Source organism: Nerophis ophidion, linkage group LG05 (assembly GCF_033978795.1).
Source record: "Nerophis ophidion isolate RoL-2023_Sa linkage group LG05, RoL_Noph_v1.0, whole genome shotgun sequence".
Taxonomy (NCBI): Eukaryota; Metazoa; Chordata; class Actinopteri; order Syngnathiformes; family Syngnathidae; genus Nerophis; species Nerophis ophidion.
Window position 1 is genome coordinate 21,549,071 of NC_084615.1, and position 26,218 is coordinate 21,575,288.

The following is a 26,218-nucleotide window of genomic DNA, read 5'->3' on the forward strand; positions in this document are numbered from 1 at the left end:
TATATGTACATAATGCAGATGTGTATCAACCGGCCATTTTCAGACTTTGATCATGTCATGACTAGATATGTTGTAGTGTTACTGAGAAACACGGGTAAAAAAAAAAAAAAAAAAAATGATGCTCCATACACGAGGTCACAAGGTTTGGCGCTCAATGTTTTAATTAGCATAATTCTAAGGTTATATGTACGTAATGCAGATGTGTCTCATCGTTTTCAGACTTTGTTCACGGTTGTGTCGTAGTGTTGCTGTGAGACACGAGTAAAAAAATAAATAAAAAAAGATTATGCTCCATATAAGAGGTCACAAGGTTTGGTGCTCAATGTTTTAATTAGCCTAATTCTATGGTTGTATGTACGTAATGCAGATGTGTCTCAACCGGTCGTTTTCAGAATACGATCACGTTAGAACCGGGTAGTGTCTAGTGCTCCTGTGAGACAAGAGTAAAAAAAAAAAAAAGAAAAAAAAGATTATGCTCCATACACGAGGTCACAAGGTTTGGCGCTCAATGTTTTAATCAACCTAATTCTATGGTTAAATGTACGTAATGCAGATGCATCTCGACCGGCCGTTTTCAAAACATTATCACGTTAGGATCGGTTGTGGCATAGAGTTGCTGTAAGATACGAGTTAAAATGAAAAAAATAAAATAAAAAAATTCTGCTCCATACACGAGGTCACAAGGTTTGGTGCTCAATGTTTTAATTAGCCTAATTCTATGGTTATATGTACATAATGCAGATGTGTCTTCCCAACCGTTTCATTTCAGAAAATTATCACATCAGGACCGGTTGTGTCATAGAGTTGCTGTGAGACACGAGTAAAAAAAAAAAAAAAAAATGATGATGATGCTCCGAACAAGAGGTCACAAGGTTTGTCGCTCAATGTTCTTGTCATCTATAAAAATTATTTCTGCAAGTGTAAAGAAGTGCAAGCAAGATATTTTCCCTCATAAGCCCGTCGGCCTCGTATTAGAAAACGATTTATTATTCTATTTTTGTTGTTTCCGACCATCTGGAGTCATTTTTTTAATACGTCTTTTGCGCGCCGTTTTAAACCGGGAAATATAAAGCGACACACAAAAGGTCAGGCTTAGCGCTCTTCAAATCTGCCCTACATAAACAGCCTTTGATTATAACCCCAGCAGTTAGTCCCTTGTGATTGTGGCTTAGCTGAAAGTATTAAACTTGTCCGTCCACTCCTCCCGGTGTAATAACAACCAGGCGATCAGTTGTTGACGGCTATGTGGGCGGGGCCAGGGGACGCACTTTTACTTCCGTCTTCCAAAATGCTCTTTGTGGCGACCGGGAAAGTAGGACAGGGAAAAGATGGGGGAAAAAAGATGCACTGGCGGAAAAGCCTACGGACCGGTAGACCTTGCAGCGTAAATACATTTGAAGTCATCGTGTCCCGAGAGCTCGCTCTCGTGTGGAAATTAATGCAAAAAAAAAAAAAAAGAATTAAGACAATAAAATGCCGGCAGGCAGCTTTGCAAAAAAAAAAAAAGGCAAGGGAAAATGTCGTCAATAAATATAAACACCATCAACCCTGTGGTACACACACACACACACACACACACACACTGTACATGTAAACATACAAAAAAAAGATGGGAATGTCTGTTTGCTATGTTTTTTTGTTCTTTTTTCATTTCTCACTTTGTACTGTTAGAGCATTTTTTAAAAAGGATTGAAAATTTAAAAAAAAAAAATGGGGAAACCTTCCCAATTGCTCGAAAGCCCAGTTTGTGTGTATGCTTCACTGGTGAACATGGTTTTGTCCTAACTAACTTCGGCGGTTCTTGAACGGGACGTAGCATGGACATAGATGCAACCGTTTGTTTACATGTAAAACCTTCCACTCCTCCTTTGTCTCGTTTTGTCCACAAAACGTTTTATGCTGTGCGTGCTTTGTTGATGTTATTGGCTTGTGTGGTCAGAGCATGACTGCGAGCTAGTCAATGCTAACAATAGAGATGTCCGATAATGTTTTTTTTGCTGATATTCCGATATTGTCCAACTCTTAATTACCGATTCCGATATCAACCGATACTGATATCATGGGATTAACATATTATTATGCCTAATTTTGTTGTGATGTAACAATGTTATTATTGAAGTCAAAAAGTGCATTATTTTTTTTAACATGCCTCAAAACAGCAGCTTGGAATTTGGGACATGCTCTGATAAGATTCTAGCAGTCGGCATCCTGATGACAGCAGACCTCATACTGTAAGTGACGTTTTATTGTATTGTCAGTGAGTAATGTTAATTAGTGAGCCGTGCATACTTCAATTGAGAAAAATACATAAATATTGCCTGTTACTACATTACATATATACTTAGAGCATGTAATGTATATGAAACCTTAATGGAGGTATTTTAAGGGCTTTTGTAGGCAAATTAGAGTGAGAGTGTACGCTGACTTTTGATCGCTTTTATTTACTATTTAGAATGTATTTTTAAAAAAGAAAAATGTGTGTTATTTTCTTACATAATAATTGTGAATGACAGGCCAAAATTTAAAAAAAATTGCAAGAATTGATAAGCTTTTATCAATCGGCATCCTAATGACAGCAGACCTTGTACAGTAAGGGACATTTTATTTGATTGTCAGTTAGTATTGTTGAAAAAAAGCGAACGTCGTGAAGTGTTTTTTTTTATTAGTGAGCCACGTATACTTTAATTGAGCAAAATACGTAAATATTGCCTGTCACTACAGTACATATATACTTAGAGCATGTACTGTATATGAAACCTTAATTGAGGGGTTTTAATGGCTTTTGTAGGCAAAAATTATCGCATTTATTTACTTTTTAGAATGCATTAAAAAAAACTAAAACGTGTGTTCTTTTCTTTCACAATGATTGTGAATGATAGGCAAAATAAATAAAAAAATGCAAGAATTATGAGTCATTGATAAGATTCTATCAGTCTGCAGCCGATGACAGCAGACCTTGTATATTGTCAGCGAGTAATGTTGGGAAAAAAATACCAACATCTCGATGCGTTTTTCTTTTTTGATTAGCAAAATACGTAAATATTGCCTGTTACTACATTACATATATACTTAGAGCGTGTACTGTTTATGAAACCTTAATTGAGGTCTTTTAAGGGCTTTTGTAGGCAAAAAAAAGATCACATTTATTTACTATTTAGAATGCATTAAGAAAAAGAAAATAATTTGTTCTTTTCTTCCATAATGATTGTGAATGATGGGCTAAATTTCCCCCCCAAAATTGCAAGAATTATGAGTCATTGATAAGATTGTAATAGTCCGCATCCTGATGACAGCAGACCTTGTACAGTAAGTGATGTTTTATTATATTGTCAGTGAGTAATGTTGGGAAAAAAATACCAACTTCGCGATGCGTTTTTTTAAATTTTTTTAATTAGCAAAATATGTAAATATTGCCTGTTACTACATTAGAGCATGTACTGTATATGAAACCTTAATTGAGGTCTTTTAAGGGCTTTTGTAGGCAAAAAAAAATATCACATGTATTTACTATTTAGAATGCATTAAGAAAAAGAAAAAAATATGTTATTTTCTTACATAACGATTGTGAATGATAGGCAACATTTAAAAACCAAATATATTTCGAGTATTATGAGTCATTCATAAGATTCTATCAATCCGCATCATGATGACAGCAGACCTTGCCCAGTAAGTGACATTTATTATATTGTCAGTGAGTAATGTTGGGAAAAAAATACCAACATCGCGATGCGTTTTTTTTTTTTTTAATTAGCAAAATACGTAAATATTGCCTGTTACTACATTAGAGTATGTACTGTATATGTAACCTTAACTGAGGTCTTTTAAGGGCTTTTGTAGGCAAACATTTTTTTTTACATTTATTCACTATTTAGAATACATTAAGAAAAATAAAAATAAATGTTATTTTCTTACATAACGATTGTGAATGATAGGCAGCATTTAAAAACAAAATATAATTCTAGAATTAGGAGTCATTCATAAGATTCTATCAATCCGCATCCTGATGACAGCAGACCTTGTACAGTAAGTGATATTTTATTATATTGTCAGTGAGTAATGTTGGGAAAAAAATAACAACATCGCGATGCGTTTTTATTTTATTTTTTTAATTAGCAATATACATAAATATTGCCTGTTACTACATTAGAGCATGTACTATATATGGAACCTTAATTGAGGTCCTTTAAGGGCTTTTGTAGGCAAAAAAGTTTACATTTATTTACTATTTAGAATGCATTAAGAAAAAGAAAAAACATGCTCTTTTCTTACATAATGATTGTGGATGATAGGCCACATTTAAAAATATATATATAATTTGAGAATTATGAGTCATTCATAAGATTCTATCAGTCCGCATCCTTATGACAGCAGACCTTGTACAGTAAGGGGCGTTTTATTATATTGTCAGCAAGTAATGTTAGGAAAAATAGCGAAATTTGTGATGCGTTTTATTTTTAAATTTTTTAATTAGTGAGCTGCGTATACTTTAATTGAGGAAAATAAATACATATTGCCTGTTACTACATTAGAGCATGTACTGTATATGAAACCGTAGTAGAGGTGTTTTAAGGGCTTTTGAAGGCATTTATTTACTATTTAAAATGCATTAAAAAAAACTAAAACGTATGTTCCTTTCATATGTAATGATTGTGAATGATAGGCAACATTTAACAATAAAAACATGTGAGTCACTGATAAGAATCTATCAGTCAACATCCTAATTACAGCAGACCTTGTACAGTAAGTGACGTTTTATTATGTTGTCAGTGAGTAATGTTGGGAAAAAAAAAACTTCGCGATGCGTTTTTTTTTTTAATTAGTGAGCCGCGTATACTTCAATTGAGCAAAATATATAAATATCGTCTGTTACTACATTAGAGCATGTACTGTATATGAAACCTTAATGGAGGTGTTTTAAGGGCTTTTCAAGGCATTTATTTACTATTTAAAATGCATTAAAAAAACTCAAACTTGTGTTCCTTTCATATGTAATGATTGTGAATGATAGGCAACATTTAACAATAAAAACATGTGAGTCATTGATAAGATTCAATCGGTCCGCATCCAAATTACAGCAATGTTGGGAAAAAAAACGAACTTCGCGATGCGTTTTTTTTTTTAATTAGTGAGCCGCGTATACTTCAATTGAGCAAAATACATAAATATCGCCTGTTACTACATTAGAGCATGTACTGTATATAAGGTGTTTTAAGGGCTTTTGAAGGCATGTATTTACTATTTACAATGCATTAAAAAAACAAACTAAAACGTGTGTTCCTTTCACACGTAATGATTGTGAATGATAGGCAACATTTAACAATAAAAACATGTGAGTCATTGATAAGATTCTATCAGTCAGCATCCTAATTACAGCAGACCTTGTACAGTAAGTGACGTTTTATTATGTTGTCAGTGAGTAATGTTGGAAAAAAAACGAACTTCGCGATGCATTTTTTTTTTAAATTAGTGAGCCGCGTATACTTCAATTGAGCAAAATACATAAATATCGCATGTTACTACATTAGACCATGTACTGTATATGAAACCGTAGTAGAGGTGTTTTAAGGGTTTTTGACGGCATTTACTTACTATTTAAAATGCATAAAAAAACTAAAATGTGTGTTATTTTCATACGTAATGATTGTGAATGATAGGCAACATTTAACAATAAAAACATGTGAGTCATTGATAAGATTATATCAGTCCGCATCCTAATTACAGCAGACCTTGTACAGTAAGTGACATTTTATTATGTTGTCAGTGAGTAATGTTGGGAAAAAAAACGAACTTCGTAATGCTTTTTTTTTTTTTTTTTAATTAGTGAGCCGTGTATACTTCAATTGAGCAAAATACATACACGCCTGTTACTAGATTAGAGCATGTACTTTATATGAAACCGTAGTAGAGGTGTTTTAAGCGCTTTTGAAGGCATTTATCTACTATTTAAAATGCATTAAAAAAACTAAAACAGGTGTGTTTTTTCTAAGAAAATGATTGTGAATGACAGGCAACATTTGAAAAAAAATACAAATGCAAGTCATTGATAAGATTCTATCAGTCCGCATCCTAATTACAGCAGACCTTGTACAGTAAGTGATGTTTTATTATGTTGTCAGTGAGTAATGTTGGGAAAAAAAACGAACTTTGTGATTTTTTCTTTTTTTTTTAAATTCTTAAGTCGCGTATACTTCAATTGAGCAAAATACATAAATAACGCCTGTTACTAAATTAGAGCATGTACTGTATATGACACTGTAATAGGGGTGTTTTAAGGGCTTTTGAAGGCATTTATTCACTATTTAAAACGCATTAAAAAAACTAAAACAGGTGTGTTCTTTTCTAAGAAAATGATTGTGAATGACAGGCAACATTTAAAAAAATAAATAAAATCAGTCCGCATCCTAATGACAGCAGACATTGTACAGTAAGTGAAGGTACCACTGTTTTGGTAGATTTTAACCAAAAAAAACAAAAACAAAAAACACCAAACAGGAGTCAATACTGGCACGTTTTTGGTGAAAATGCTCCTTAGATTAGACCAAGAAAAAAAAAAACAATTAAACAAAAAATGTCCCATCTTTTCGTTTTATATTTACTTTACAGATCCATTGACTGTATTTGACACCTATTTTACAGCGTGGGTGCTGGAGCCTCAGGTCATAGCATTGGACTCAAACAATTCCTTTCACCAGAGAGGAGTTTTTCTTTGTCAAGTTCCAAGCAGCAAAACATGAAGTGTCTCTTTTTTTTTTTTTCCAACCCATTTCTCTCTCTCCTCCGTGTCCTGTGTTTGTGTGAGGAGGTGAGCTTTTGAGGCAGTAAAGTACTTGCTCACTTTGCCACTTTCGCTCTCTTTTCTCTCTCTCTCTCTCTCTCTCTCTCTCTCTCTCTCATTCTCTCTCCCTTTAGTTGGTGGGAGCTAGAGATTGATTTTAATCCTGTGGGAGCGGGCTGTACCTGTGCCACAGAGTGTGCCATAGTGTGGTGGTTTCAGTGCCGTCTCCTGAAAATATAGAGAGACAGACAGATATAGGGAGATTGGAGTTACAACGTCATCCAGCTCTTTTTTTATTTTTATTTTTAATCAATGCCAGGCTACGCTCAACAACAACAATAAAAAATAAAAATAAAAAAAAACATTCTTCAAGGCAATCAAGTCATTTTCTTGTCAGGTTTTCCTTGAAAAATGCGACAGGCATCACAAGTTTGTGCATTTTTTTTTTCTTCCTGTACTTATCAGTGCATGTAATCTCATACCAATTTGTCGCTCCCCCAAAATTTTTTTAGGCCCAGTCTTTCGGACCCTTGCCAGTGAGGTCCTCTGATATGTACAGAATGACGTATCGCTGCTGTGTCGTATCATCATTATTATTATCTTTTTTTTTTTTTTTTTTGGCATCTATAAAGCACCACATAGAGCAAGAGAGAGAGAGAGTCTGAGAATGTGACTCACACAAAGACAGTGCACGGTGCTCACATACGAAAAGTTGGTCTGGATGGAGTGGATCAACTTATATATATATATATATATATAGAAAATAAAAAAAAAGATGATGCATGTTTAAAAATAAAAAAAGTAAAAAGTTATGGTATCTACTATAGTTGCCCACAGGTTACTGACGTTAAAGCCTCTGCCGCCTTTCTTATTGTCTTTAGGAGCATAGAAACGTGCGATATATACGATATTAGTCATAGAAATGTAGTATAGTATAGTATAGTATAGTACGAGGATACAAATGAAACATATCCCGTACTATACCACCTTTAAAAAAGTACCCACTTTTTTTTTCATAGAAATTTGGTACAGTATAGTATAGTACCGCGATACGTATGAAACAAATTCCGTACTATACCGCCTTTAAAAAGTACCCACTTTTTTTTCATAGAAATTCGGTACAGTATAGTATAGTATACTACCGCGATACGAATGAAACAAATTCCGTACTATACCGCCTTTAAAAAAGTACCCACTTTTTTTCATAGAAATGTGGTATAGTATAGTACCGCGATACTAATGAAACATATTCGGTACTATACCGCCTCTAAAAAAGTACCTTTTTTTTTTTTTAACGGACATGACGCCGTGACATTGCTAGCTACCGGCAAACATCCATCCTCATCCTGAAATCACTAATCCTTGCCTCCATGGCGACAAATTCACACAAAGACAGTGTTAGGTGATCACATACGAAAAGTTGGTCTGGATGGAGTGGATCAACTAATACAAAAAAAAAAAAAAAAAAAGATGATGCATGTTTAAAAATAAAATAAGTGCAATGTTATGGTATCTACTATATTTGCCCACAGGTCACAGATGTTTAAGCCTCTGCCGCCTTTCTTATTGTCTTCAGGAGTATAGAAACGTGCGATATATACGATATTAGTCATATAAATTTGGTATAGTATAGTAACAGGATACGAATGAAACATATTCCGTACTATACCCCCTGTAAAAAAGTACCCACTTTATTTTTCATAGAAATGTGGTATAGTATAGTATAGCATAGTACCGCGATTTTAATGAAACATATTCCGTACTATATCGCTTCTAAAAAAGTACCGCCTTTTTTTTTAAAACAGACACAACGGCGGGTCGTCATCACATACGAAAAGATTGTCTGGATGGAGTGGATCAACTAATATAAAAATAAAAAAAATAAAAAAAGATGATTCATGTGTAAAACATTTAAAAAAAGTGGAAAGTTATGGTATATACTACATTTGCCCACAGGTCACAGATGTTAAAGCCTTAGCCGCCTTTCTTATTGTCTTCAGGAGCATAGAAACGTGCGATATATACGATATTAGTCATAGAAATTTGGTATAGTATAGTATAGTATAGTACTATAGTATAGTACCAGGCTACGAATGAAACATATTCCATACTATACCCCCTTTAAAAAAGTACCCACTTTTTTTGTTCATAGAAATTTGGTACAGTATAGTATATTATGGTATAGTACCGCAATACGAATGAAACAAATTCTGCACTATACCGCCTTTAAAAAAGTACCCTTTTTTTTTCATAGAAATTTGGTATAGTATAGTACCGCGATACTTATGAAACATATTCGGTACTATACTGCTGCTAAAAAAGTACCCTCTTTTTTTTCATAGAAATTTGGTACAGTATAGTATAGTACAGCAATACTAATGAAACATATTCGGTACTATACCTACCGCCTCTAAAAAAGTACCCTTTTCTTTTTTCTTTTTTTTTTAACGGGCATGACGGCACTTCGTCGTCACGTCTTGACATTGCTGGTTTCACGAGCAATGGAGCATGTTCGGCAGCACACAAGCACAGAGTACTTACATGTATACACAGTAAGAAAAGGGACACATTTTGGCTTAAAACGTGCAGGAGTTATAACACTGAAACGCACTCAGGAAGAGGTGCTTTAAAAACATGGCTAGCTAGCCTAAAATCCTCAAATCAATTATCCTCGCCTCCATGGCGACAAATAAAGTCAGTTTCTTTCAAGTAGCATTATCACTGGCTCACAGACGTTTAAGCTTCTGCCGCCTTCCTTATTGTCTTTAGGAGCATAGAAATGTGCGATATATTCAATATTAGTGATAGAAATTTGGTATAGTATAGTATAATACTAGGATACTAATGAAACTAAAAAAGTACCAACTGTTTTTTTTTTTATTTTTTTTTTTTTTAACGAGCATGACACTGCGTCGTCGTCACGTCCTGACATTGCTGTTTTTTTGAGCAGTGGAGCATGTTCGGCAGCGCGTGCGCACAGAGTACTTGCAAGTATACATAGTAAGAAAAGAGAGAACGGACACATTTTGGCTTAAAAAGTACAGATAAAGAGGTGCTTTAAAAGCATGGCTAGCTAGCCTAAAATCCTAAAATCACTAATCCCGGCCTCCATGGCGACGAATAAAGTCAGTTTCTTTCAAGTAGCATTATCACTGGTGGACTAGGAATCGCTAAACAAGCTCCGCCACACACCGTAGTTCACCGGCGTCACAATTTTAACAAACAATAGCGTATGTAGTCGATACTACTATGATTACATCGATATTTTTTTAGCGTCACAACAACATTTTTTAATTTTTTTTTCCATTCATAATATGTTTATAAACTCAGGAAATGCGTCCCTGGACACATGAGAACTTGGTATATGACTAATGTAAAATCCTGTAGCTACTTGGTATGGGATTGATACCTAAATTTGTGGTATCATTCAAAACTGATTTAAAGTATCCAAACAACAGAAGAATAAGTGATTATTCCATTTTAACAGAAGTGTATATGGAACATGTTGAAATACAAAATAAGCAGATATTAACAGGAAATGAACAAGTCGATTAACAATCATTTTTTACAGTTTGTCCTTTATAATGTTGACTAAATAATAGGTAGATAAATGACAATATGTTACTGCATACGTCAACAGGTAGATTAGGAGCCTTTGTTTGTTTACTTCCTACTAAAAGACAAGTTGTCTATGATGTTCACTATTTTATTTAAGAAAAAAATCACAAAAAGAATGTAACGTAAGATTTTTTTTTTTAATAAAGCTAATAATGACATTTTTTGTAATCCTCTTTATCTAGAAACGTATCGAAAAGTATCGAAATACATTGTATTGGTATCGGGAAAACCCCACTATCATGTTTATGGCACATTCTAGCCACGTAGCGCACATTTGGCACCTACGAGCTAACAATCGGCTAACGTCCCTCCACAGTGAAGAGCCAAGTCTGAGTCAGCAATACGTCGCCTTCGTGGCGGAAAATAGACTGTTGTCCAAATCTATTTTTAGGAACACTAATACAAAACCTCACAATAATGTCTGATTGAATGCTAAAAATGTGCTAAATACTAAAGTGCTGTTTTTAAATTACCGTTAAGTTTTGAACTATTCAAAGTATCTCAATGGTTGGAATCTGCGCTTTTGAGTGTCTTACCAGTTTATACGGTATTTGACGAGGAACAAAGCATACATCAGACCGAAATGCATGTGTCAAGAACAGATGTGGAAGCAAATTTTTACAACACATTTCGGCATAAAAGTTATTATATCATATTGTAGGTGTTTTTCACACTTTGCATTCATATTTTGTTACAATTTTGTTGTGTTTTGCTTATTCAGTGTTTTATTGTTCGTAGTTAATATTGTAAATCCCACGTAAAAGAGGAGCGATGTTCATATGTTGTTAATATTCAGTGTTTTATTGTTCATAGTTAATAATGTAAATCCCACATAAAAGAGGAGCGATGTTCATATGTTGTTAATATTCAATGTTTTATTGTTCATAGTTAATATTGTAAATCCCACATAAAAGAGGAGCAATGTTCATATGTTAATATTCAGTGTTTTATTTTTCATAGTTAATATTGTAAATACCACGTAAAAGAGGAGCAATGTTCATATGTTGTTAATATTCAGTGTTTTATTGTTCATAGTTAATATTGTAAATCCCACGTAAAAGAGGAGCGATGTCCATACGTTGTTGATATTCAATGTTTTATTGTTTACAGTTAAAATTGTAAATCTCAGGTAAAATAGGAGCAATGTTCATATGTTGTTAGTATTCAATATTTTATTCTTCATAGTTAATATTGTATATCTCAGGTAAAATAGGAGCGATGTTCATATGTTGTAAATATTCAGTGTTTTATTGTTCATAGTTGATATTGTAAATCCCACGTAAAAAAGTATCAATGTTCATATGTTGTTGATATTCAGTGTTATATTGTTCATAGTTAATATTGAAAATCCAATGTAAAAGAGGAGCAATCTTCAATCATATAATCTTCCGAGGATGTTGTAGTCGTAATGATTTGTGCAGTCCTTTGAGACATTTGTGATTTGGGGCTATATAAATAAACATTGATTGATTGATTGATTGAATGTTCATATGTTGTTAATATTCAGTGTTTTATTTTTCATAGTTAATATTGTAAATCCCACGTAAAAGAGGAGCGATGTTCATATGTTGTTAATATTCAGTGTTTTATTGTTCATAGTTAATATTGTAAATCCCACGTAAAAGAGGAGCGATGTCCATATGTTGTTAATATTCAATGTTTTATTGTTTACAGTTAAAATTGTAAATCTCAGGTAAAATAGGAGCAATGTTCATATGTTGTTAGTATTCAATATTTTATTCTTTATAGTTAATATTGTATATCTCAGGTAAAATAGGAGCGATGTTCATATGTTGTAAATATTCAGTGTTTTATTGTTCATAGTTGATATTGTAAATCCCACGTAAAAAAGTACCGATGTTCAAATGTTGTTGATATTCATTGTTATATTGTTCATAGTTAATATTGAAAATACAATGTAAAAGAGGAGCAATGTTCATATGTTGTTAATATTCAGTGTTTTATTTTTCATAGTTAATATTGTAAATCCCACGTAAAAGAGGAGCGATGTTCATATGTTGTTAATATTCAGTGTTTTATTGTTCATAGTTAATATTGTAAATCCCACGTAAAAGAGGAGCGATGTCCATATGTTGTTAATATTCAATGTTTTATTGTTTACAGCTAAAATTGTAAATCTCAGGTAAAATAGGAGCAATGTTCATATGTTGTTAGTATTCAATATTTTATTCTTTATAGTTAATATTGTATATCTCAGGTAAAATAGGAGCGATGTTCATATGTTGTAAATATTCAGTGTTTTATTGTTCATAGTTGATATTGTAAATCCCACGTAAAAAAGTACCGATGTTCAAATGTTGTTGATATTCATTGTTATATTGTTCATAGTTAATATTGAAAATCCAATGTAAAAGAGGAGCAATGTTCATATGTTGTTAATATTCAGTGTTTTATTTTTCATAGTTAATATTGTAAATCCCACGTAAAAGAGGAGCGATGTTCATATGTTGTTAATATTCAATGTTTTAATGCCCATAGTTAATATTGTAAATCCCACGTAAAAGAGAAGTGATGTTCATATGATGTTAATATTCAATGTTTTATTGTTTACAGTTAAAATTGTAAATCTCAGGTAAAATAGGAGCAATGTTCATATGTTGTTAGTATTCAATATTTTATTCTTCATAGTTAATATTGTACATCTCAGGTAAAATAGGAGCGATGTTCATATGTTGTAAATATTCAGTGTTTTATTGTTCATAGTTGAAATTGTAAATCCCACGTAAAAAAGCAGCGATGTTCATATGTTGTTTGTATTCAATATTTTATTGTTCATAGGTAATATGTTAATATGTTGTTAATATTCAGTGTTTTTCATAGTTAATATTGTAAATCCCACATAAACAAGGAGTGATGCTCATAAGTTGTTAATATTCAGTGTTCATAGTTAATATTGTAAATCCCACAAAAAGGAGTGATGTCCATATGTTGTTTATATTCAATGTTTTATTGTTCATAGTTCATATTGTAACTCCAATGTAAAAGAGGAGTGATGTTCTTATGTTGTTAATATTCAATGTTTTTTTGTTCATAGTTAATATTGTAAATCCCACGTAAAAGAGGATGGATGTTCATTTGTTGTTAATATTCAGTGTTTTATTGTTCATAGTTAATAATGTAAATATCACGTAAAATAGGAGCAATGTTCATATGTTGTTAATATTCAGTGTTTTATTGTTCTTAGTTAATATTGAAAATCCCACATAAACGACGAGTGATTTTCATATGTTGTCAATATTCAGTATTTTATTGTTCATAGTTAATATTGTAAATCCCACGTAAAAGAGGTGCAATTTTCATATAATGTTAATATTCAGTGTTTCATTGTTCATAGTTAATATTGTAAATCCCACGTTAAAGAGGTGTGATGTTCATATGTTGTTAATATTCAATGTTTTTTTGTTCATAGTTAATATTGTCAATCCCACGTAAAAGAGGATAGATGTTCATTTGTTGTTAATATTCAGTGTTTTATTGTTCATAGTTAATAATGTAAATATCACGTAAAATAGGAGCAATGTTCATATGTTGTTAATATTCAGTGTTTTATTGTTCTTAGTTAATATTGAAAATCCCACATAAACGACGAGTGATTTTCATATGTTGTCAATATTCAGTATTTTATTGTTCATAGTTAATATTGTAAATCCCATGTAAAAGAGGAGCAATTTTCATATAATGTTAATATTCAGTGTTTCATTGTTCATAGTTAATATTGTAAATCCCACGTTAAAGAGGTGTGATGTTCATATGTTGTTAATATTCAATGTTTTATTGTTCATAGTTATGTTTGTAAATCCCACGTAAACGAAAAGCGATTTTCATATGTTGTCAATACTCAGTGTTTTATTGTTTATAGTTAATATTGTAAATTCCACGTAAATGAGGAGCAATGTTCATAAGTTGTTTTTATTCAGTGTCCATAGTTGATATTGTAAATCCCACATAAACGAGGAACAATGTTCATATGTTGTTAATATTCAGTGTTTTATTGTTCATAGTTAATAATGTAAATCCCACGTTAAAGAGGAGTGATGTTCATATGTTGTTAATATTCAGTGTTTTATTGTTCATAGTTAATATTGAAAATCTCACTTTCTTTATTTTATGAAGATTTTGGGTGTGCCCTTCAGTAAAAAAAACTGTACAAATCTATTCTGTATATTTTCAGGTGGTCTGTCATAACATTTTTTTTTTTTAACTCCTTCGGACATTGTGACTTTTGATATTAGTGTTCCTGAAAAGAAAAATCCCAACACAAACTCTAGAGCAGATTTTTACAGCTAAATATGTATATATAATTCATACACACATACTCATTGCACATACTGTCGTAGGTGTTGATATTTAGTACCTGTTATTAATGGCAAGACCAAGTTTTTTTTTTATTCTGGTCCTCTGGAAGGCCAGAATAAACCCTTTGTGGTCCGCTTGATGACATATCTGATTGATTTTGCATGGACTCAGAAATCCGGGGTTAGTGCAATTGAAAGAGGACATACACTACATTGCCAAAAGTATTCGACCACCCATCCAGATGATAAGAATCAGGTGTCCCAATCACTTGGCCCGGTGTATAAAATCAAGCACTTCGGCATGGGGACTATTTCCACAAACAGTGATTTCCAGCGTGGAACTGTCCTAGGATGCCACCAGTGCAACAAATCCAGTCCTGAAATTTCTTTGCTCCTAAATATTCCAAAATCCACTACATTATCTACTTTTATCAGTAGATTGCACAGTTGAGTACATCCATCCATCCATCCATCATCTTCCGCTTATCCGAGGTCGGGTCGCGGGGGCAGCAGCCTAAGCAGGGAGGCCCAGACTTCCCTCTCCCCAGCCACTTCGTCTAGCTCTTCCCGGGGGATCCCGAGGCGTTCCCAGGCCAGATGAGAGACATAGTCTTCCCAACGTGTCCTGGGTCTTCCCCGTGGCCTCCTACCGTTTGGACCTGTCCTAAACACCTCCCTAGGGAGGCGTTCGGGTGGCATCCTGACCAGATGACCGAACCACCTCATCTGGCTCCTCTCGATGTGGAGGAGCAGTGGCTTTACTTTGAGTTCCTCCCGGATGGCAGAGCTTCTCACCCTATCTCTAAGGGAGAGACCCGCCACCCGGCGGAGGAAACTCATTTCGGCCACTTGTACCCGTGATCTTATCCTTTCGGTCATGACCCAAAGCTCATGACCATAGGTGAGGATGGGAACGTAAATCGACCGGTAAATTGAGAGCTTTGCCTTCCGGCTCAGCTCCTTCTTCACCACAACGGATCGATACAACGTCCGCATTACTGAAGACGCCGCACCGATCCGCCTGTCGATATCACGATCCACCCTTCCCCCACTCGTGAACAAGACTCCTAGGTACTTGAACTCTTCCACTTGGGGCAGGGTCTCCTCGCCAACCCGGAGATGGCACTCCACCGTTTTCCGGGCGAGAACCATGGACTCGGACTCGGAGGTGCTGTTTCTCACTCCGGTCGCTTCACACTCAGCTGCAAACCGATCCAGTGAGAGCTGAAGATCCCGGCCAGATGAAGCCATCAGGACCACATCATCTGCAAAAAGCAGAGACCTAATCCCGCGGCCACCAAACCGGAACCCCTCAATGCCTTGACTGCGCCTAGAAATTCTGTCCATAAAAGTTATGAACAGAATCGGTGACACAGGACAGCCTTGGCGGAGTCCAACCCTCACTGGAAACGTGTCCGACTTACTGCCAGCAATGCGGACCAAGCTCTGACACTGATCATACAGGGAGCGGACTGCCACAATAAGACAGTCCGGTACCCCATATTCTCTGAGCACTCCCCACAGGACTTCCCGAGGGACACGGTCGAATGCCTTCAAGAACCCTGGCGAGAGTATAGAGCTGGTCCACAGTTCCACGACCAGGACGAAAACCACACTGTTCCTACTGGATCCGAGGTTCGACTATCCGGCGTAGCCTACTCTCCAGTACACCTGAATAAACCTTACCGGGAAGGCTGAGTACATATTCCGTACAATTGACCACTAAATGGTAACACCCGAATAAGTTTTACAACTTGTTTAAGTTCCATCTGGGTTTGGAGGTTGCCAGAACTGTGCCGACTGTAAAATCTGGTGGAGGTGGAATAATGGGATGGCATTTCAAGGTCATATGTGAGTAAAGGCAGGTGGCCAAATACTTTTGGCAATATAGTGTATGTTTCCCATTGCTGGTTTGGTACGGTTACAGGCGAGTGGAGCCACTTCTGCAATAAAGCAAGTCGGACAGTATTTCAGTCGTATCCTGAACCACATGTTAGACAGTGCATTACAGTCCGTCCCTTAAAACGATCCAGACATCTTTTTTCTGTGATTTTGATTTCATACAAAATCATGAACATTGATCATCATACTACTATAGATCAAGGTTGGGTTCTGATGTTGATTTGACCATTGAATTTTGGTCATTTTCCAACCAATATTCTCCAACACAAATACAACGTTAAAACATGATTTTTGACGTTTAATCAATGTCAGATTCCGATGTTGATTTTGACCATTGAATTTTGGTCATTTCCCAATCAACACTCTACAACACAAACACAACGGTAAAACAACATGCTATTTGACAACGTTAGCTCAGTGTTGGGTTTTGACGTTGATATGACCATTGAACTTTGGTAATTTCCCAATCAACACTCTACAACACAAACACAACGTTGAAACATGCTATTTGACAACGTTAGATCAATGTTGGGTTCTGATGTTGATTTGACCATTGAATGTTGGTCATTTTCCAACCAATATTCTCCAACACAAATACAACGTTAAAACAACATTCTTTTTGACGTTTAATCAATGTTGGGTTCTGATGTTGATTTGACCATTGAATTTTGGTCATTTCCCAATCAACACTCTACAACACAAACATAAAGTTGAAACATGCTATTTGACAACGTTAGATCAATGTTGGATTCTGATGTTGATTTGACCAATGAATTTTGGTCATTTTCCAACCAATATTCTCCAACACAAATACAACGTTAAAACAACATGCTTTTTAACATTTAATCAATGTAAGGTTCCGATGTTGATTTTGACCATTGAATTTTGGTAATTTTCCAACCATATTCTACAACACAAATACAACTTTGAAACAACAAGCTCTTTGACAACGTTAAATCAATGTCGGGTTCAGACATTGATTAGACCATTGAATTTTGGTCACTTCCCAATCAGTATTCAATGTCACAAATACAACATTGAAACAACATACTTTTTGACAAAATTAAATCAATGTTGGGTCCTGACGTTGATTTGACTTAGACTTAGACTTAGACAAACTTTAATGATCCACAAGGGAAATTGACCGTTGAAATATGGTAATTTCCTAATCAACAACATGCTATTTGACAACGTTAGATCAATGTTGGGTTCTGATCTTGATTTGACCATTGAACTTTGGTCATTTTGAAACCAATATTTACCAACACAATGTTGAAACAACATGCTTTTTCACAACGTTAAGTCAATGTCAGGTTGTGACGTTGATTTGACCATTGAATTTTGGTCATTTTCCAACCATATTCTATGACACAAATACAACGCTGAAACAACATACTTTTTTGACGACGTTTAATCAATGTTGGGTCCTGACATTGATTTGACCGTTTAATTTCGGTAATTTCCAAATCCGTACTCTATAACACAAATACAACTTTGAAACAACATGCTTTTTGACAACGTTAAATCAATCCTGGTATCTGATGTTGATTTGACCATTGGATTTTGGTCATTTTACAACCAATGCTCAATAACACAAATACAATGTTAAAACAACATCCTCTTTGATGACGTTTGATCAATGTCAGGTTGTGATGTTGATTTGACCATTGAATTTTGGTAATTTTCCAACCAAAATTCTACAACAGAAACACAATATTAAAACAACCTGCTTTTTGAAGACATTTAATCAATGTTGGGTTCTGACATTGACTTGACCGTTTAATTTTGGTAATTTCTCAATCATTGCAACACAAATACAACTTTGAAACAACATACCTCATGACAACATCAATGTTGGGCTCTGATGTTGATTTGACCATTACATTTTTGGTAATTTCCCAATCAACACTCTACAACACTAACACAACGTTGAAACATGCTATTTGACAACGTTAGATCAATGTTGTGTTCTGATGTTGATTTGACCATTGAATTTTGGTCGTTTTCCAACCAATATTCTCCAACACAAATACAACGTTAAAACAACATGCTTTTTAACGTTTAATCAATGTCAGGTTCCGATGTTGATGTTGACCATTGAATTTTGGTCATTTTCCAACCATATTCTACAACACAAATACAACTTTGAAACAACAAGCTTTTTTGACAATGTTAAATCAATGTCGGATTCAGACATTAAATTTTGGTCACTTCCAAATCAATACTCAATATCACAAAAACAACATTGAAACAACATAATTTTGGACAAAATTAAATCAATGTAGGGTTTTGATGTTAATTTGACCATTGCCTTTTGGTCATTTCCCAATCAACACCCTATAACACAAACACAACAATGAAACAACATGCTTTTTGACAACGTTAGCTCAATGTTGGGTTCTGACGTTGATTTGACCATTGAACTTTGGTCATTTGGTGACCAATATTTTCCAACACAAATACAATGTTGAAACAATTAGCTTTTTCACAATGTTCAATCAATGTCAGGTTGTGACGTTGATTTGACCATTGAACTTTGGTCATTTTCCAACCATTATTGTTCAACACAAATACAACGCTGAAACAACGTCTAATCAATGTTGGGTCCTGACTTTGACTTGACCGTTGAATTTTGATCATTTCCCAATCAATACTCCACAACACAAATACAACATTCAAACAATATACTTTTTGACAACGTTTAATCAATGTTGGGTCCTGACGTTGACTTGACCGTTGAATTTTGGTCATTTCCCAATCAATACTCTACAACACAAATATAACATTCAAACAATATACTTTTTGACAATGTTTAATCAATGTTGGGTTCTGATGTTGATGTGACCGTTGAAATTCGATCATTTCCCAATGTTGGACAATAAGTTGTCTCAATTTACAAATCCAACTGTTTTTGCAACGTCGTTTCAAAGTCAGTTTTTAAGCACATTTATGTAGAATCAACATAGTACTAATGCTATGTGCCTGCTGGAATTGGCATCGTTTGTCCTAATAATATAGTATCTACTGTGTCTTCTATTGTCAGGTTATAAGTCAATATTATAGTATATTATTATGATTATGCTCCAATTTGGGCATTGAGCTAGAGACGATGGGCAAACACTGTATGAGATGGTATGCCTCACTACTGGTACAGCAGTTTGTCATGCATTTAGCTGTAGGATATGACCCTAAACGCCCTAGATTTGGAAGCAAGCAAACAAACGCGTTGGCCTTTTAGCCTCCTTGCCTGTTGGCGCTGATGTCGGAGATCAGTCAAGGAAAGGTGGCGCTCGTTTAATCGGCCCCACACTAAAGTGCAGACCATCACAAGTGCTCCTCATCACTGGCGGGCAGGTTGACCTCTAATACAATGCAGCTCCGGTTCAAAGAAAATGACGTGTAAAAACCGAGGAGGGAAGAGATGTTTGTGTGTGTGTTTGTTTGTGTGTGTGTGTGTGTGTGTGTGTTCTGGCAATTCTGACTTAATGGGGACATCGCTCTGTTTACACACTTTTAGGGGAACTCTGACGGTATGGGGACCAAAAAAAAACAGGTCCACTAAAGGGAAAACTTTTTAAATGATGGTCAGATCCATTCTGAAGATGATAATTTGAACTTTTTTTTTTTTTTAAATGCTCCTTACTAGTCACGTACAAATTTGTGTGAATTATGCAAAATGATTCAAATTTGGTCCACATGAACCGTATTAACTCTTTTTCCCCAGGGTCCCCAGTAAGAATGATCAGCACATTACTTCATCAATTTAGAGATTTAAAGATGTGTTTAAGCTAACTGGGCAATGGCCATTTTACCATGTTTTTTTTTTCCTTTCTATACCTCCACAATGTGTAGAAAGGGTGGTCCCCACAAGTCATGATCAAAAACTTGGTCCCCATTCCAAACGATAACCTGTGTGTGTGTGTTTGTGTGTGTGTGTGTGTGTGTGTGTGTGTGTGTGTGTGTGTGTGTGTGTGTGTGTGTGTTCTGGCAATTCTGACTTAATGGGGACATCGCTCTGTTTACACACTTTTAGGGGACCTCTGACGGTATGGGGACCAAAAAAAAAACAGGTCCCCCTAAGGGACTTTTTAAATGATGGTCAGATCCATTCTGAAGATGATAATTTTAACTTTTATTTTTTTCCTCAATAGTCATGTACAAATTTGTGTGAATTATCAAAATGGTTTAAATTTGGTCCCCATGAACCATATTAACTATTTTTCCCCAGGGTCCTCAGTATGAATGATCAGCACATTACTTCATCGATCCAGAGATTTAAGGACGTGTATGAGCTACCTGGGCAGTGGCCATTTTACCTATTTTGTTTATGCCTCCACAACCTGTAGAAAGGGTGGTCCCCATAAGTCATGATCAAAAATGTGGTCCCCATTCCAAATGATAACCAGCATGTGTGTGTGTGTGTGTGTGTGTGTGTGTGTGTGTGTGTGTTCTGGCAATTCTGACTAAATGGGGACATCACTCTGTTTACACACTTTTAGGGGACCTCTGACGGTATGGGGACCAAAAAAAAAAACAGGTCCCCCTAAGGGACTTTTTAAATGATGGTCATATCCATTCTGAAGATGATAATTTGAACTTTTATTTTTTCCTCAGTAGTCACGTACAAATGTGTGTTAATTATGCAAAATTATTTCGATTTGGTCCCCAAGAACCATATTAACTATTTTTCCCCAGGGTCCTCAGTATGAATGATCAGCACATTACCTCATCAATCCAGAGATTTAAGGACATGTATGAGCTAGCTGGGCAGTGGCCATTTTACCTATTTTTTTTTATTTCTCCACAACCTGTAGAAAGGGTGGTCCCCACAAGTCCTGATCAAAAACTTGGTCCCCATTCCAAATAATAACCACTATGTGTGTGTGTTTGTGTTTGTATTTTTGTGTGCAAGGGGGGTTGTTACTGTATAATGGAGCCATATGGTAACACATATCTGTAGTCTCAGAAGTATATTTTACAAGCTGTACTCTTTAACGGCTACATCTGTATAGTCCCTGGAAACATTTTGGTGACCTTAACCTGTGAGCAAATTCACGTGCTCGTGTCATTCAAGGCCGCATGCGCTTTTTTTTTTATTAGCATTTCATTTATTTATGTAGTTATTTGACAAGGACAGTGCAATTGAACATTGCTACCAATAGGTAACTGATGTCTAAGTAGGTGGGTAGGTCGGTCTTTATTGTCATTGCACGAGTACAACAAAGCTGAAGACTTCTAGCTACAGGCTAATTAGCAACCCTCTTCCCTGGTTAGGCTTTTAAAGAAAAAGTGAAAAACAAATACAACAAGATTAAGACAAGTACAAAATAAAAATACATTTAAAATAATTGTCCACATTTGTCCATGGCTACATCCAGTTCTTTGGCTCACACTTCTGATTTTCCTTAAGCCATTTTTTCATTTTTTCAAGTTTAATGTCCGACTGTGACTTTAACTCCAGTGGCAATGGCAGAGCCACGCTATAAACGACATTTCAGCATGTGAGGTGAAAGGTTAATTAAAGACCGATTTATCAATGCCACCTTAACATTTCACAACCAAACAATTACACAAGGCGACTTGATAAAGAATCTGGGTATTATCTCCGACCCAACTCTCTCGTTTGAGTCACACGTCGAGAGTGTTACTAAAACGGCCTTCTTTCATCTCCGTCATATCGCTAGAATTCTTTCCATTTTGTTCACTACCGACGCTGAGATCATTATTCATGCGTTCGGTACGTCTCGTCTCTGTTACTGTAACGTATTATTTCCGGGTCTCCCTATATCTAGCATTAAAATATTACAGTTGGTACAAAATGCGTCTGCTAGCATTTGACAAGAACAAGTTTGATCGTATTACGCCTATACTGTATATACCTTTATACACATATATACCTATATATACACCTACACTGGCTCACCTGCACTGGCTTCCTGAGCACTCAAGATGTGACTTTAAGGTGTTACTACTTACGTATAAAATACTACACGGTCTAGCTCATCCTATCTTGCCGATTGTATTGTACCATATGTCCCTGCAAGAAATCTGCGTTCAAAGAACTCCAGCTTGTCAGTGATTCCCAGAGCCCAAAACAAGTCTGCGGGCTATAGAGCGTTTTCTATTCGGGCTCCAGTACTCTGGAATGCCCTCCCGGTAGCAGTTAGAGATTCTACCTCAGTAGAAGCATTTAAATCCCATCTTAAAACGTTTTTGTATACTCTAGCCTTTAAACAGACCCCCCTTTTAGACCAGTTGATCTGCCATTTATTTTCTGCTCTGCCCCCCCCTCTCCCTCGCAAAGGAGGGAGAGCACAGGTTTGGTGGCCACGGATGAAGCGATGTCTGTCCAAAGTCAGGACCCGGGGATGTCTCTGCGCTGTTGACCTGTGTCAGCTCAGGATGGTCTCCAGCTGGCCTCACTATGGACTGGACTCCCACTATTATGTTGGATCCGCTATGAACTGGACTCTCACAATACTATGCCAGATCTACTCAACGTCCATTGCACCGGTCGCCCTAGGGGTAAGGTCCCCACATTTGGATCCTCTTCGAGGTTACTTATTGTCCCATTGGGTAGAGTTTTTCCTTGCCCCGATGTGGGATATGAACCGAGGACGTCGTTGTGGCTTGTGCAGCCCTTTGAGACACTCGTGATTGAGGTCTATATAAATAAACATTGATTGATTGAACATTGAACTTGCAGGAGATAAGTAACTTTCATGGACTAAATGGGACGAAAAATATTTGTTTTCCAAATCAGGAGCCACATTATAATGATCTATGAAAAAAAAATGGTTTATTGTTTTACAGTAGTAAACAATAGCCCCTAATCAGATCACTTTGGGATCTGAGGCTGACACACCCAAGTATCATCTTTGAGGATCTCCGCCTCCTTCCCTCATCTTATCAGCCTCATACCAAACCTAATTACAGTGATTTTAATCATACTGTATTACGAGTGATTAACCCCTTTAGTGCATTTAATTAACCTTTGCAGCCACGGATTTTCATCTTGCTTTTTTCCTCCATGACAGGGGCTTTAAATAATCATACTTAAAACTGGAGGGAAATGTAATGTCTTAAAGTGGGGAGCCATCACTGGGGACAGAAAAAGTATGGATTGTATTTTGAGACCCCACTAGAAGGTATGGTTGATAACTTCCGATAATGTTTCCTAACCATAAGGCCGGGGCCCATTATTGGAGGGCCGCCCAAAAAAAATGTGTTCTCGGTTGCAGTCCGCACTCAGTTGTAGTCCACTTGTTCACCACTTGTGGCAGGAATGACAATCTCAATGAAACAGAAGAAGACTGGAGGTAAAGTTTATAGTTTACTAAGCGCAAAAAAATGGACTTAAGTGGTAAAGCTGTATTATCAGAGTCAGAGCATGGACCGCATTGCCGGCAGTAAGTCGGACACGTTCCCAGTGAGGGTTGGACTCCGCCAAGGCTGCCCTTTGTCACCCATTCTGTTCATAACTTTTATGGACATAATTTTTTCGGCACAGTCAAGGCGTTGAGGTGATACGGTTTGGTGGCTGCAAGATTAGGTCTCTGATGGCTTCATCTAGCCAGGGTCTTCAGCTATCACTGGATTGGTTCACAGCCGACCGGGATGAGAATCGGCACCTCCAAGTCCGACTCCATGTTTCTCGCCCGGAAAAGGGCGGAGTGCCATCTCGGGGTTGGGGAGGAGACCCTGCCCCAAGTGGAGGACTTCAAGTACTTCGGATTCTTGTTCACGAGCGAGGGAAGAGTGGATCGTGAGATCCACAGGCGGATCGGTGAGGCGTCTTCAGTAATGCGGACGCTGTATCGATCCGTTGTGGTGGAGAAGGAGCTGAACCGGAAAGCAAAGCTCTCAATTTATCCGGTCGATCTATGTCCCCATCCTCACCTATAGTCATGAGCTTTGGGTTATGACCGAAAGGACAAGATCACGGATACAAGCGGCCGAAATGAGTTTCCTCCGCCGGGTGGTGGGGATCTCCCTTAGAGATAGGGTGAGAAGCTCTGCTATCCGGCTGAAAAGCTGCTGCTCCTCCACATCGAGAAGAGCCAGATAAGGTGGTTCAGGCTTGCGGTCCGGATGCCACCTGAACACCTCCCTTGGGAGGTGTTTTGGGCATGTCCGACTGGTAAGAGGCCACGGGGCAGACCCAGGACACGTTGGGAAGACTATGTATCCCGGCTGGCCTGGGAACGCCTCGGGATCCCCCGGGAAGAGCTGGACCATGTGACTGGGGAGAAGGAAGTCTGGCTGCTGCCCCTGCGACCTGACTTTGGATAAGCGGAAGAAAATGGATGGATGGAATCAAATTGTGGAGACAATTTGGTTAAGAAACAAATTCATTGGGTTTACTTATGTAATGTTTTATTCTCTTGAGTTATTTATTTGTCCCTTCTTATGCAGTATATTAGATTTCTACTTATTTTTCCGAATCCGCCTGACCTTACCCTAAGGTTAGGCGTTAAATACATAATAATTTGTGATTAGTTTTCATTTGACAAAGAAAGTGTCATATAAATATTGAATATGATTAAAATCAAGACCAAGTTTTTTAATTGAGTGTTGATAATTTAGTGGGGCCCCCGATGCCAAAAAGGTTAAGAACCCTTGTCTTTATGAATGCAAGGAGAACATTCAACCGGAGCTCCATTAAGAGGAGACGATTTGAGATAATGTTTGCTGATCATATATGCATTGATTTTTAAATTGATTCCAAAAAGCCTCTCTCTGGTGAAAATCAGTTGCAATCCATGGAGCTCGCAGTTCGAGATGCGCCATAACTCAGAGTTGGGGGAACTCTATCTGAATATGTTTGCATAATTCATGCCGACCGCGCTGAGGTCAAGAGAATCCTTGTGACAAGTTGTGAGCGTGTCACATAAACATATTATGAATTTAGTCTTCAGTATTCAGGGCTGTGGTAGGCTTATGTATTATACACTTTGTCAGCACATGGCTTTTAACCGGGGGTTTGAATTAAAAGGTGGATGAAAAGAACGACTACGAGCTCTGTGTGGGTGTCCTCATAAATTATCTCCGGCACAATAATTCACGGGATTAAGAGTCATTTAGCCAAAGTACGCCACGAGGGGCTTGCTAGATGCCGCGTATAAGAGCACCATGGGAGCCAAAAATGCCAAAAAAAAGCACACAGAAAATGAAAAAAAGACAACAAAAAACATAAGATTGATGCAATAACATGACGATGACCCAGAATTGGATGAATGGCATATTTCATAATTAGAATCCAAACAGAGACAGGAATGAAAGTCAACCACGAAACAACCAAATCCTCCAGAAATGGAACAAAAAAAGGGAAATAAAAATAAAAAGCACCAGCAGCATACATGTGAGTAGACAGCTATGCGAAGTACAGCATTCATCACTTTGAACATAAAAAAACACACCAAAAATACACATTATGTACTGGGAATACCAGAAAGGTTTTGGAAAACCTCAACCCGGGACGCAATTGGAGCTCATTTAAACATCTACATATGCAATTTATAACAATAATTGGGGTCGTTAAAGAGGAACGTTTATGAGCTAAATGCAACGTCGGCCCGAGCGGGCTTTTTATGGACTAGTGTTCCCT

At 36.5% G+C, this 26,218-nt stretch overlaps 1 protein-coding gene across 2 annotated transcripts in view; it reads right to left on the reverse strand.

The window, feature by feature from the left end:
* pcdh11 (protocadherin 11) overlaps nucleotides 1–26,218 on the reverse strand; it is a 591,758-nt gene that overhangs the window by 541,641 nt on the left and 23,899 nt on the right. Inside the window, exon 3 of one of the 2 annotated variants that reach the window (XM_061900331.1) lies at nucleotides 2,771–7,003. The exons of the other annotated variant lie outside the window; for it this stretch is intronic. Within the exon in view, the coding sequence (XP_061756315.1) occupies nucleotides 6,920–7,003 (84 nt within the window). The 3' untranslated portion in view covers nucleotides 2,771–6,919. Of the gene's footprint in view, nucleotides 1–2,770; nucleotides 7,004–26,218 lie in introns of those variants that run through there. 2 annotated transcript variants of the gene reach the window in all.